This window comes from Solanum stenotomum, chromosome 1 (genome assembly GCF_019186545.1).
Source record: "Solanum stenotomum isolate F172 chromosome 1, ASM1918654v1, whole genome shotgun sequence".
In the NCBI taxonomy this organism is placed as follows: Eukaryota; Viridiplantae; Streptophyta; class Magnoliopsida; order Solanales; family Solanaceae; genus Solanum; species Solanum stenotomum.
Genome location: NC_064282.1, coordinates 15,899,807 through 15,912,967, shown reverse-complemented (window position 1 = coordinate 15,912,967; position 13,161 = coordinate 15,899,807). Strand labels below are relative to the sequence as shown.

The 13,161-nt window shown below is 31.4% G+C and overlaps 1 protein-coding gene and 1 pseudogene across 1 annotated transcript; both read left to right on the top strand.

Moving 5' to 3' along the window:
- The first annotated feature begins 3,882 nt into the window (after positions 1 to 3,882).
- Positions 3,883 to 7,216, top strand: LOC125867319 ((+)-neomenthol dehydrogenase-like). Its single transcript, XM_049547775.1, has 5 exons — positions 3,883 to 3,985; positions 4,190 to 4,436; positions 4,528 to 4,599; positions 5,583 to 5,762; positions 6,687 to 7,216. Exons 1-5 carry the CDS (start codon positions 3,963 to 3,965, stop codon positions 7,065 to 7,067), a joined length of 903 nt encoding a protein of 300 aa, XP_049403732.1. The 5' UTR covers positions 3,883 to 3,962; the 3' UTR covers positions 7,068 to 7,216.
- Positions 7,217 to 8,418: 1,202 nt separating this feature from the next.
- On the top strand, positions 8,419 to 11,696 carry LOC125859058 ((+)-neomenthol dehydrogenase-like; annotated as a pseudogene).
- The last annotated feature ends 1,465 nt before the right edge of the window (positions 11,697 to 13,161 follow it).

Sequence of the window (13,161 nt, the reverse complement as noted above, 5' to 3'; positions counted from 1 at the left end):
ATCACACTCTCTGAGATGTCTCTGCTAAGAGAGTTGAGAAGCCACACAATCACCATATCATTGCATCTTTTCCAATGATCAAGCAAGGGTGAATCTGGATCTGGAGATCTACAACCTCCAGTGATAAAACCTAACTTATGCTTGGCTAAGAGAGAGATCAAAACACCTCTGCGCCAATTTCCATATCCAGTACCATCAAAAGTGACATTGAGCAAATTCATACCAGGGTTATCTGATGGAGCAAGATAATAAGGATGTCTTTGATCCACCAAAACAGTAGGAGGAGCAGTCCTAGCTGCAACTGTAGTAGGAGGAAGTGATTCGTCACCCATGGAGATAAAAAATCGAGTAATAAGAACAGACTTATGAAAGACAAGAGAAAACAATCGTATACAGAGCTTCTAGTGTTGCTCTGATACCATGTAAAACTTCAAAGAAAAAACAAAATGCAGAATTTTTCTGTATTGCTCTGTTTCTATCCCTGTACATTGTTACTCTATATATACAAGTGTTGGACAAGTATTAGACTCCTAATTGTAATTGAATTCCAACAGACTCCTGATTGTAACAGAATCCTAACCAACTAAATATAGATAAAATTAAACTAATAAATAGTTTTGTGACTAATCACACAAAACTCCTTANGTGTTGGACAAGTATTAGACTCCTAATTGTAATTGAATTCCAACAGACTCCTGATTGTAACAGAATCCTAACCAACTAAATATAGATAAAACTAAATTAATAAATAGTTTTGTGACTAATGACACAAAACTCCTTATTCAATTCTATTAAAGACTTCTGCGTATCAACGGTAAGATCCAGCATCATTGTCTTTATTTCCTTTCTCTTGTATTGTTGCTTGAGAGCTATTGGCGAGGAGCTTGTCTCCGACAACAAAACCACGGAAACTTACTTAATACATAAAACATAAGCCTTATGCAAGAACTAATAATGACAAGGAAATCTGAAATAGACAGCAACTTGAAAGAAACAAAAATGGGAAACAAACCAAAATCCGGAAAAAAATGTGACTCAATAGAATCGGTGGGAAAGCCAAAATTAGAAAATGGAGTTAGATTTATTTAATATTTTATATGTATATATTAGTCTCATAAATTCTAAAAAATTTTTGTAATTGATTATAATTTAATAATTAGTTTTTCTTTTTCAATTGATAGTATAACATTTCTTGTAATATTTTGTAAGAAAAACAAAAAACAAAAAAATAAAAAAATAAAAAATAAAAAAAAATATATATATACACACACACATTATTGTACATTACATAACAACACAAATATTTAAATCTCTTTTATTGATTATAGTTTTTAAAACTTTTTTAATATAATCAATTTTTATATAAACTATCAAAATTATTCTAAAAGTGTTTTAAAAATAAAATTTAGACTGCTTCATTGAATATGCCAATTAGAGTATCTTTTTTACTTATATGATATTTCATAATAGTATTATAGTGATTGTTACCTTCAGAAGACATTCAAAGTTAAGACAATATTTTTGGACATTGGCTTTCTATCTTTGAAGGGTTTACCCACAGACCAGAGGGTTAGGGCTCTCACCTTCTTTTCAAATCAAAGAAAGAAGTTCGATTCGGGCCCTTTCCCACTTTTCCTTGTGAGGGAGATTTGTGCACATGAATTAATAGTCAAAGTATAAGGAAGATGACATAGAGCATAGAATGAGATTGATGCTTCGAATGCCCTATTTTCTGGGGTTGTGATAGAAGGAGCTGTGGCACTTTCGGAAGGGGAAATCAGACTAGGCTGTCACTGTTCTAGAAGAGGAAGTGTAGTTTAATTATTTGATAATCTGATTAGTTTGAGCTTGAAACGTCTAATAAAACATCTCAAAGAATTGAAGACAATCTTACAAAGTAAATATTAAAACATGGTTGATTCAAATTGAAGTGAATTAGACAAATTAAGAAATAAAAAGTAACTATAAATTTAATTGCCTACAATTTTAATTATAACTACACCTATAATAAACATTCAAAATCTTGCCTCTTGCTCGAATTTATTTCTTTTTTGTGTGTCTTTGATATATTTTCGTATACCATATTGAATTGTCCACATACTAGACATGCGTGAGACTGGGGTGTTAAATCTCACATCAATGGGATGAGGAAATTTGGATTTTAGTTAGGCCTGAGATTCATTTTATCTATAGTTGTGTGAATTACTTGAGTATATTCTTTATCATGTTTGAAATGAAATAATTTTGTGATGGTCTTATTGCAGCAAAACTTATTCTTTGAGAAGATAAAAGTAGATTACTATATATGGTGCAAAATGGATGATACAAGAATTATAACCTCTACTTTAGTTAGCTGATTCACCACGTATTGTCAATGTCTTCTCCTTTGGTGGAAAGTTCAAGGTATTTTATTTAATTGCATACCAATAATTTTATAATATGTCGTATCACGAATATCTATTTTTTGTACAGTAAATAACAAGCTGACACAAGAGTATTGGCTAAGAAATACCCAAACTTTCTCATAAATTGTGTTTGTCCAGGTTATGTAAAAACTGATATATGTTGCAATTGTGGCACATTAACTGTTGAAGAGGTGCTCAAAGTTCTGTTTGGCTTGCTCTTTTACCTCTACATTAGGAAAGAGCTCTCACCTTTCTAATCAAATTGAGAACCCCGCGATCATAGCTATGCTGCTCGATTTTTTTTTAAAAATGTTATTGTATTCGTGCTGAATTTTGTAATAATACATGGTCTGTAGAGGATTCAACTTATTCGATCATATTATCGGAACCGAGAAATATAGGTTCATGGAAAAAGTTATAGAGGAACATATTATAATGTATAAATTGTAAATTGTAATTTGTAATATACAAGTTAAAAAATTATTGGATTATCTATTGCATATGTCTTGTTTTTGTAATCAAAATTTTTAGAAACATATTTTTCGTAGGAAAACAAATTTGAAAATGGCTTTTCTATTGGAAGTGTAAAAAATAAGTTCCGCTAATGACATTCCACATTGATCTTCTATCAATAATTATCCAGTCAACATGAGTTGATTGAAAGACTAGTTTTGCATTTGTTGTATTTGTATAATCAATTTTATTATTACCTGTTATACTTTTACTACTGTCGTATTATTTGTTATTGTTACTGTACTTTTCTATTTTATTTGTAGCATGACATATTTATTAATGTTCCTTTCAATACTTGTTATTATGCTTATCTCGACCTACTTTTACAAACATTATTTTCTTAAACCTTACTAATAAAATTTCACTCAATATGTTATCGTTGTTTGTATCTGTGATTTGTTTATGACATTATGTCAATCTGCTTGTAGTTGGGATGTGGTTGCACTAAAGGACTTGCGACTTTTTGTATAGTTTGTAATATTGAAACTAAAATAAGAAGTAACATTATGAGTCCCACATTGAAATCATAATTATAAAACTAACTCTTGTGATCTTATTTAAAATGACAACGTCCTACATTGAAACTAGACTACAATATGAAAAGTAACTTTATATTCTTATCCATCATTTCTTTTTTTCCTATTAGAAAAGCACTTGAATACAAAGATGCTTTACTAATACTTTTTTTTTTACATAAATTTATAAAGGATTTGAAATGTTTTAACAAAATCAACCAAAATTAAACGTGTATGCTCTATATATAGAAAACTTGTTTCACTTGATTAAAACTTTAAAATTAATTAATTGGATACTTCTAGACTAGTGATAACAAATTTCACTTTATTAAATCGAATAAAATACTTTTATCAAATCTCTAACAGGATCTTACTTCTGTTCCCTTGTGAAGTTATAAATGCATACACGTGGATAACCACTTTGTCATATTTTATATATGTATATGTATATATATATATATATATATTATCTCACTGGAACTTGAGCTAACAAAGCAATTAGCTAAAAGGACAACCAAAACTATTCTCAATGGCAGAAGGCAGAGCCACAAAGTATTTTTCTATACCCTTTATTTGATTTATGTGTCACATTTTTCTTTATCTGCTTTATGTGTAAAAAAATGAAAATAATTTTAATTTTCTATTTTACCTAAGTAAAGGTTTTATTACTACAAGTTTTAAACATGTTTTAAAAGTGTTTTTTTTTTTAATTTGGTGTCGATTCAAACTGTGTCACATAAATTGATGTGGGTGCAGGTATGCAGTAGTTACAGGGGCAAACAAAGGGATTGGATTTGAAATATGTAGGCAGCTAGCTTCTCATGGAGTGTTGGTGATTTTGGGTGCTAGAGATGAGAAGAGAGGGATTGAAGCTTTGGAGAAACTTAAAGGCTTTGGTTTGGCAGAAAATGTGGTGTTTCATCAGCTTGATGTTGTGGATAAATCTAGTATTGATTCTTTGGCTGAATTTATTAAGACAAAATTTGGCAGGCTTGATATCTTGGTATAATGTTCTTGATTTAAGTTTCTTGTTTTATGACCAAAACAATTTGGTAAAATGAACTGTTGATTTTGTGTTTTTTTTTTTTGATTAGGTGAATAATGCAGGAATAGCTGGAGTCAATGCTGATGCTGATGCCTTAAGAGCTAAACAAGAGTCCAGTGGGGTAACACCTTTTAACTTGAATCAATTATTCAATTTGTTTGTTTGATTTTGACTTATGACCTAAGTTGCGCGAACTCTTCACTTTTGTTGCTGCACCTATGTCGGATTCTCCAAAAATACACAATTTTTGGAGAATCCAACTCGCACTCGTTGACATTTTAAAGAGTTTGAGCAACATAGCTTATGACTGAGTTTAAGAAAATAAAAAGACTTTTGAATCTTGTGGTCTTAAACTAAAGATACGTAGAAGGTACCAAAATGACTTTTAATCTTGTGGTCTTAAACATGTCACGTGGAAAGTTAAAATTAAAGAGCTGTCAAAATATGCAAAAGAGCAAACAAATTGAAATGGAGGAATAACTACTTATGTCTTAACTCTTAATACATAGTGGATTGCTGTATGACAAATATCAAGTGTAATATAGCAGTTTTGTTACTATTTTCATCAGGTTACTAATTGATGCTTATCATAGATATTTACTTGTAACTTAGTGCCTAATTGATTGTGCAAGAAGTTATCAATTGATGCTTATTATAGAGATTTACTTGTAATTACGTTATAATATAATGTTGTAACTTACCTGTAATTATAGTTACTGTCATGCATAGAACTTAAACTCATATCATAATATATATTCTATGACTCTGTCTAAGAGAATTCATAACCCCGAAAGTTTATCATGATTAGGCACGGCGCTCAAAGCAACTATACCAGATCTTTCTTTTTACTACATGTTTGATCAATTTATGTGCAACTTGATTTGGATATAGAAACCATGAAATTGGATTGAGGTTTCTGCTGTAGCCTGTACATAGTGATCAAGAAACCAGAACATGTCCTGTTTTATGAGTCTATTAGGTTCTACAATCAAGCAACATGATCAGTAGCCATAACTCTCGCTCGCTCTCTCTTTGTGGAAAATTCAACTTTTGACACGTAACTTCATCGTTTGCACGCTTTATTTATTGTTCTCTGTGCTATAGACTGGAGGATCTCAAGTCAATTGGAATGACATATTGACTCAGTCATTTGAGTTGGCAAAGGAGTGTCTTGAGACAAACTATTATGGTGTGAAGAGAATGACTGAAGCATGTATTCCACTCCTCCAATTATCTAAGTCGCCGAGGATTGTGAATGTTTCATCCTCCATGGGAAAGCTAAAGGTAACCTGCCAACATTTCTTCAGACTTTTTGCAATTTTACCACATCTACATAGCTGCATTTTTCAGTTTACTGTGATTTAACTTTAAAACTTTTAGGCTTATACAAGCTTGGCTGGTGCAAATGATAAATTCTGAAGTAAATGTATGATTAAAAGTTTGAAACTACTCAAATCTGCATTTGCTTACTAAAAAATGCCGTTAATAAGATTGACAGACTCTGAGGACGTCCTAACAGTAGTGGGGACTCATTGATACAAAACATCATCTGGCTATAGTCTTTTCAATTTTCTGTCTAAAGAATGTGCTGTTCCCTGCCCTCTTTTCAGTAGATGAGATTAGGATGGAAGGGTTTCTTTCATTAACATTCAGTTACGGTGCATAGCTTCTTTGAATGTCCCGCTGATTGACTACTACATCTAGGGACAGGACTGATCCTGAAAGAAATGTCTTTCTTTATGGTTATGGAATCATCTTGATTGAAAAGTGAGTCGATTATGCCATAAGTCAAACAGGTGGGTGATGTGAGAGTCCTTCTCTGTACTCGCAGAGAGAGGATAACATATTTGGTCTTATCCCGTTATGAGTAGCCGAAGTGTGGGCCGGCTAATTCAGGGAAAACTTTCACATGTGCATAAGAAGACTAGGACATGTTTAATAGGCCTTAGTTGACCTCCGGAGAATAACAATTTTCTTTTCCAGTCTGAGATTCTCTTTTTTATTTTCTTCTTTAAAATATGATGGAAATGTTTGTCTGCGAATACTTAACAATCACAGCAAACTTAATATACATAATGTAAATGATTAAGGTTCGTTATCAGCAAATTTGATAATTTCAATCTTATTTTGTGTGTGTTGTGACAAGTTTGTTAATCAATGTCGTTAATTAGATAATATCCATGAGTAGTGACTGAATTGCATTTCCAGAACTTGAAACATGAATGGGCTAAAGGAGTATTGAATGACAGCGAAAACCTGACAGAAGAGAAAATAGTAGAGGTGATAAATCAATATCTGAAGGATTTCAAAGAAGATACACTTCAAGCCAAGGGCTGGCCTTCTTTAATGTCAGCTTACATAGTCTCTAAAGCAGCAATGAACGCGTACTCGAGGGTCATGGCAAAGAAGCATCCGTCTATACAGATCAATTGTGTCTGCCCTGGCTTTGTGAAAACAGATATCAATTTCAATAGTGGGATATTGTCTGTTGAAGAAGGTGCGGAGAGTCCTGTAAGGCTTGCTCTACAGCCTGATGACGGTCCTTCTGGTTTGTTCTTTGATCGAAAAGAAGTCTCATCATTCGAATGAGAGTATGTTGTTAGTTGTGAACGCGCAGCTGATGATATAAGCCTATAAGGCTTAGAATAACATGTACTAATGAATAATCTTCAATTAAATGCAAATGGTATGTTGTATCAACTGCTCCTTAATTCTAAAAAAGTTCGAGGTTGGCTATATGAATCTGTCCATTCTGATATACTCTGTTTTATTCTGATTTACACAACTTTCCTGGGCCTATTATACGTTTTAGTTGCTCGGACTCTCTAAAAATAGTTATACCTATGTTGAGTTTGATCCTCAAAAGATAATACTACTTTTTGGAGGATCTTGCTGGGAAAAATAACACACAAATAATATTCACAACATATAATAATAAAAAAAAGATTAATTGAATTATGATAATCAAAGTTAACAAAAATAGCATAATGACACCGAGAATTTTTACCTGAAAACTTTTATGAATAAGAGAAAAAAACCACAAGCCGATAGGGACAACCGATACCTGAGTAAAATACCGCAAAGGCCATTGCACAATCAAAAACAATAACCCTCTTTCAATTTTCTATGTTATTACAATATCGCTCACACTCATTTGAATGTAGATGTCATTGATTACATCATCTGAATTAATGCTAAAAGTCAAGTTGGCATATCTGAATGCATGGAAAACATGCGCACTTAGCTTGCCGCCAATAATCATTGATAGGTCTGGACCTTAACATGCACTCATTGCAAGAATTCAAATTACAAACTTACTCTAACAACTTGAGCATTAATTTATAAAATTTAGCTAAATTGTGCTTTTACATGGTACAGCTCTTCTAGAACAGGACTTCATGTAGGCAGTTAGCATGTAAAATAATTGAGTTAATAACTTTGATGGTCACTCAACTATCAACTATTTTAACAGAAAGTCACTCAACTATGACTTCTTTGCATAGAAAGTCACTCAACATATTTAATTATATTTTTTTTTCACTAAAATTTGCTAACATGGAATTTTTATTTTTAATCAAAATTTTAAGAACCAAATATTTAAACCATTTAATGACCTGCGCCCATTTAACCTGACCCGATAAAAATATAATATTGAAATTTTTATTTAGGCATTGCATTTCTCCAAATCTTTCACGACTGCATAAAAAAAAATCATTCCGTGTCAGAAAAGAGCTTGCTTAATCTTTCAATCATGAGAGACAACTATATACAGGATTTTGTTGCTGAGCTTTGTTTCATTAAGGATTACTCAATTTGCTAATGGATCATAATTAAAATAAGTAGAAGATTCTCTTTCACAATCATTGGAGCAGTAATCATCCTTAATTAGGAATGGATCACAATGAAAAGCACAATAAAGCAACCCCATTTAAATATATAGATGGATGTCAACCTTAGATATACTAGTACTAGTGTGAAAGCAAATCCCACAGTATTTCAACCATCGAACATTTTTTAGTAGACGGACAAATTGCCCTTATGAATCAGGGAACAAGAATGACACAAATTTCACTATTGTATTAGATAAAATGACTCAGTTGATGGGATGGCACTAAACCTTGTATCCTCACTGCCATTCACTAGAGAATAACTCATGCACATAGAGTAGAGGGTGGTGCTGAAGAAGAACACTTAGGAGAAAGAAGGAGACAATAGAGAATGATTTAGGGAATTAATAGTAAAATAAAAAGCTTAATATCATATTTTATGCGGGTCGGGTTAAATGGGGCATGTCATTAAATGGTTTAAATGGATATATATTTGGTTCTTAAAATTTTGTTTAAAAATAAAAATTTCATGTCAACAAATTTTAGTGAAAAAAATAATTAAGTAGGTTGAGTGACTTTATATGCAAAAAAGTCATAGTTGAGTGACTTTTGAGTTGAAAACGAAAGTTGAGTGACTTTATGTGAAAAGAGTGGATAGTTAAGTGACCATCAAAGTTATTAACTCTAAAATAATTAAAATATGGAAACTGGCAGACGCACTATACATTTTGAAATTCGTAACTAAGCAAGTTAGAATAACTAATTTTAGCGTGACACGATTCTTTTGCGTTAATTTTAGCGTTTTGAGATTCATCTCCAGCCTAATTATTAAATTCTTTAATTTGATTCCTTTCAGTTCCTCATCTATCACTACATGAATTTCATATTCATTATAAAAAAAATGAGAATACATGAATGCTTTAATTTGCAGGTTAACAACGCAGGGGTTAGTGGATCAATGGTGGAAGGAAATTGTAATATTCTTACAAGGGAAAAGGTCCTGATTTACCCCTAAACTTTATGATTTGGAGCTGATATATCCTCCGTTTAAAAAATGGCTCATATATGCCCCTGCCGTTATAGAAATGGCTCATATATGCCCTTTTACTTAACAGAAATTTTTTTAATAAATTAAAAATTAATTTTTTTTACTTTAATTTAAGAAAATGTCATGTGGCTTTTAAAATACCCCACTTTCCACCATACCCACCCGACCCAATTGGAAACAATAGAAACCCACCCGCTCAAATTAACTTCACCCATTTCATTTCATGGTTTCCACCTCAACAGAAACAAAAATAATTTTTTTGTTAGTATCCGGTCTCATTTTGAGTGAAGATTGCTAATTTTAGGACATGAATACAGTTAAATAAATATTTCCCTTAATTGCCTCTTCTTTCGGCTATACAAGGACGAGAATGATTTCTTGATGGCTTTGTTCTGGACATACATTACTCTCCTTTTCCAATTCGAGGGTTTCTTTTTTACCAGATTGTGTTTCCTCTCTTTATTCGGGGGTGCCCTCTGCTTGGTACACTTCTCAAGCAATTTGTCCTTTCTTATCCATTGATCTTTTTCACACTAAATGAACATGTTTGTTTAGAGATAGATTATCACTCACTTTATGCTTAAGTTGTGGATTTACGGTATATAAGCTCACCTAGTTTCTATTTAAGATGGATCAATTTATAGACCCTAACAAAGTAAAGGTTAAATGTGCAATATATAGGATGCATAACGCATCTCTTGTAATAATATTTGATGCTTGCAAACTTTGGTATGTTAAATGCTTGATAAATAACTGGGTTTATTATTTTGTGGGCACTTTAGGAACTGAGGCAGATCCAAGGAAGAAGGGCACTACTGTGGCCGCTTAAGTTTCTAAAGAGGCAGTTTGACGTTTTATTTTTATTTTGCCTTCCATTTCACCGATAAATCGAAGTTTTGAATATTTGTTTCTCAAATATCACCCAAACTCAGGATTGTAGAGCTCACTGGAACCCTCACAATTTCTTTTGGTTTCATTTGAGTGTGGAAATAACGAAATGAAATGAGTTAGGTTAATTTGGGTGGGTGAGATTTTTTGTTTCCAATTGGGTCGGGTGGTATGGTGGAGTGGAAGGTGGGTATTTTAAAAGTCACATGACATTTTCTTAAATTAAAGTAAAAAAAATTAATTTTTAATTTATTAAAAAAATTTCTGTTAAGCAAAAGGGCATATATGAGCCATTTCTATAACGGCAGGGGCATATATGAGCCATTTTTTAAACGGAGGGTATATCAGCTCCAAATCATAAAGTTTAGGGGTAAATCAGGACCTTTTCCCTTCTTACAATAAAGGATTTAATAGAAGGAGATTTCGTAATCATTTCTACTGAAAATGAAGTAAGATTTTTCCACTTATAAAATTTCATTTTTTTATAATTTATTATATACGTTATTACGTATGTACATATACATTAAAGTTGGTCGATACGTACAATAATTTAATTAATTGTGCAGGAAGAGGACGAAAGTGTTATGGAGAAATCAATAGTTGACAAAACAATGCATAGAGACAAACTTTTATGGTGCAAAAAGGATGAGTGAAGCATTTATCCCTCTCCTTCAACTCTCTAATTCACCAAGGACTGTTAATGCTGCTTCTTTCTTAGGGAAGTTAAAGGTAATTAATTAAATATATAGTAATTTAATGACAATGATCTCTTATGATTACTTCGTTTTAATTATATATGTTGAGTTTAGCTTTTAGTCTATGATTTTTTTACACCATTAAGTTAAAGGTAACACGCCACAAAAAAACATCGATTTATACTTTATAGTAAAAAAAAAATAGTATCTAGTTCAATTTGTTTGTATAATATAATGTGGGAAATTTTTCTACATTTTCTTCATCTTGTTAGTATCCTTATCATGGATTAGAGCTATTGGGTAATTGATATTGTACAATTGCTATTGAGTGATTTTCGATTTCCAACTTTTTGTACAGTTATTGTGCAATGAATGGACTAAAAATGTGCTAAGTGATGCAAAAAGCCTAACAGAAGAAAGGGTAGAGCAAGTGTTAAATGAATTTCTCAAAGATTTACAGAAAATTCAATTGAAGACAAGGGATTGCCAAGTTACTTTGCAACTTACAAAGTGTCAAAAGCAGCCTTGATTGCCTACACAAGAGTTTTAGGGTTCAAAATATCCGAATTTTGGCGTTAATTCGGTGTGCCCTGGCTATTGTGGTACAGACATGACTGCATATATTGGAAATTTAACTGCTGAAGAAGGTGCTGAAAGCTTGGTGAAACTTGCTTTGTTGCCTAATGATGGACCTTCTGGTCTCTTCTTTTACAGAAAGGATGTCACCTCCTTTTGAACATTTGGCTAATTCAACTATCAATAATTGCTATGGGTTCGGAAAATTATAATATATATAGACTCAGAAACTATAACGTTTAAATTCTTGTCAATATTTTCTTTAAAACATGAAAAGGATATTTGTCTTGGTAATATTGGATTGCACCTTTTCATTGGCTATAAATATAGGGGCATTGTTAATTAATGTCGTTAATTAGATCATATCCATGACTAGTGACTGAAAATTTCTGATTGCATTTCCAGAATAACATGTACTGATGAATAATCTTCAATGAAATGCAATATAATTGTGTGTTGTATCAACAATTTTTATGTTACCTCACTAAAGTAACAAGATTAGTTTGGTGCTTGGATTATATCAATCAACTGCTCCATAATCCTTAAAAGAACTCGGGGTTGGCTATATGAATCATTGTCTATTTGGCTTTACTATGTTTCATTCTGAGTTACACAACTTTCCTTGCAAACAACAGGCCTATTATAGGTGTCATGTTGGTCAGACTCTCCAAAATAGCTAGACTTGTGTCCAATTCAAAAATAATAGTATTGTGCTTGTGTTTGATCCTCAAAAGATACTAATTTTAGGAGGATCTTGTTTGAAAAATACAATTAACTTGTGCTACAAATATTTTTTTAGTCCAATCAAAATATAACTATTTAAGAAAATAACACATTATGAGATGAGTGATGACACTAAAATATTCAACAAAAAATAATAATGAGACCGCATAAAATAAATATTACAAATTAATAGGTCATAATGAAAATGATCATAATTTAAAAGTACTAAATCATGCTAAAATAAGTCTAATAAGTATTAATTACAAGATTAAATATTAAAGAAAAATAAAAATTAGATTATTGTATTTTAAATGTCTAAACCATGTAAAACTAAGGAACATTTTCAACATTATTGTCATTCGTAGTGTTGAATTTTTATTTTTTTTGTTAGCATTAACATCGATTTGGAGTTAATATCTTAGAAGGTCACTCAACTATGATAATTTATTTAGCAAAGTCATTGAACTTCGTTTTGTATAAAAAAATTCACTCAACTTAAAAATTTTATCTTCAAAAATCATTCAACTACATTTATCATTAAAACAAAAAAGATGATATGATAAAAGAAATTATTTTATATGTTATGTAAATATAAATGTCACAAAAACATTTTTTTTTTAAAAAAAGCCATTACGATTCTTCTCCTTCTTAATTTATCATTAAACAAATTTGACATGAATAACATTTTTATTTATTCTTATTTTCCCAATAAATCTAAATCAATTCAAATACAATAACCATCTTTTTTTTTTTTTTTTTCAAATCCATCTGTGATGGAGGGGTTTAGGCATCTTTTTTTTTTCAAATACAATAACCATCAATTTTCAAACCACAACATAAATATGGTCAAAACATGATAGGGTCAACTAAATTCGAAACGGAAGATTAAAAAAGAAATTCATTTTAGTTAATTAACAAAACTTGAA

Coding starts and splice junctions, on each gene's coding strand:
- LOC125867319 (XM_049547775.1), top strand. CDS start 3,963: ATGGCAGAAGGCAGAGCCACAAA. Junction 3,986..4,189: donor GCAGAAGGCAGAGCCACAAA/GTATTTTTCTAT, acceptor ATGTGGGTGCAG/GTATGCAGTAGTTACAGGGG. Junction 4,437..4,527: donor TTGGCAGGCTTGATATCTTG/GTATAATGTTCT, acceptor TTTTTTGATTAG/GTGAATAATGCAGGAATAGC.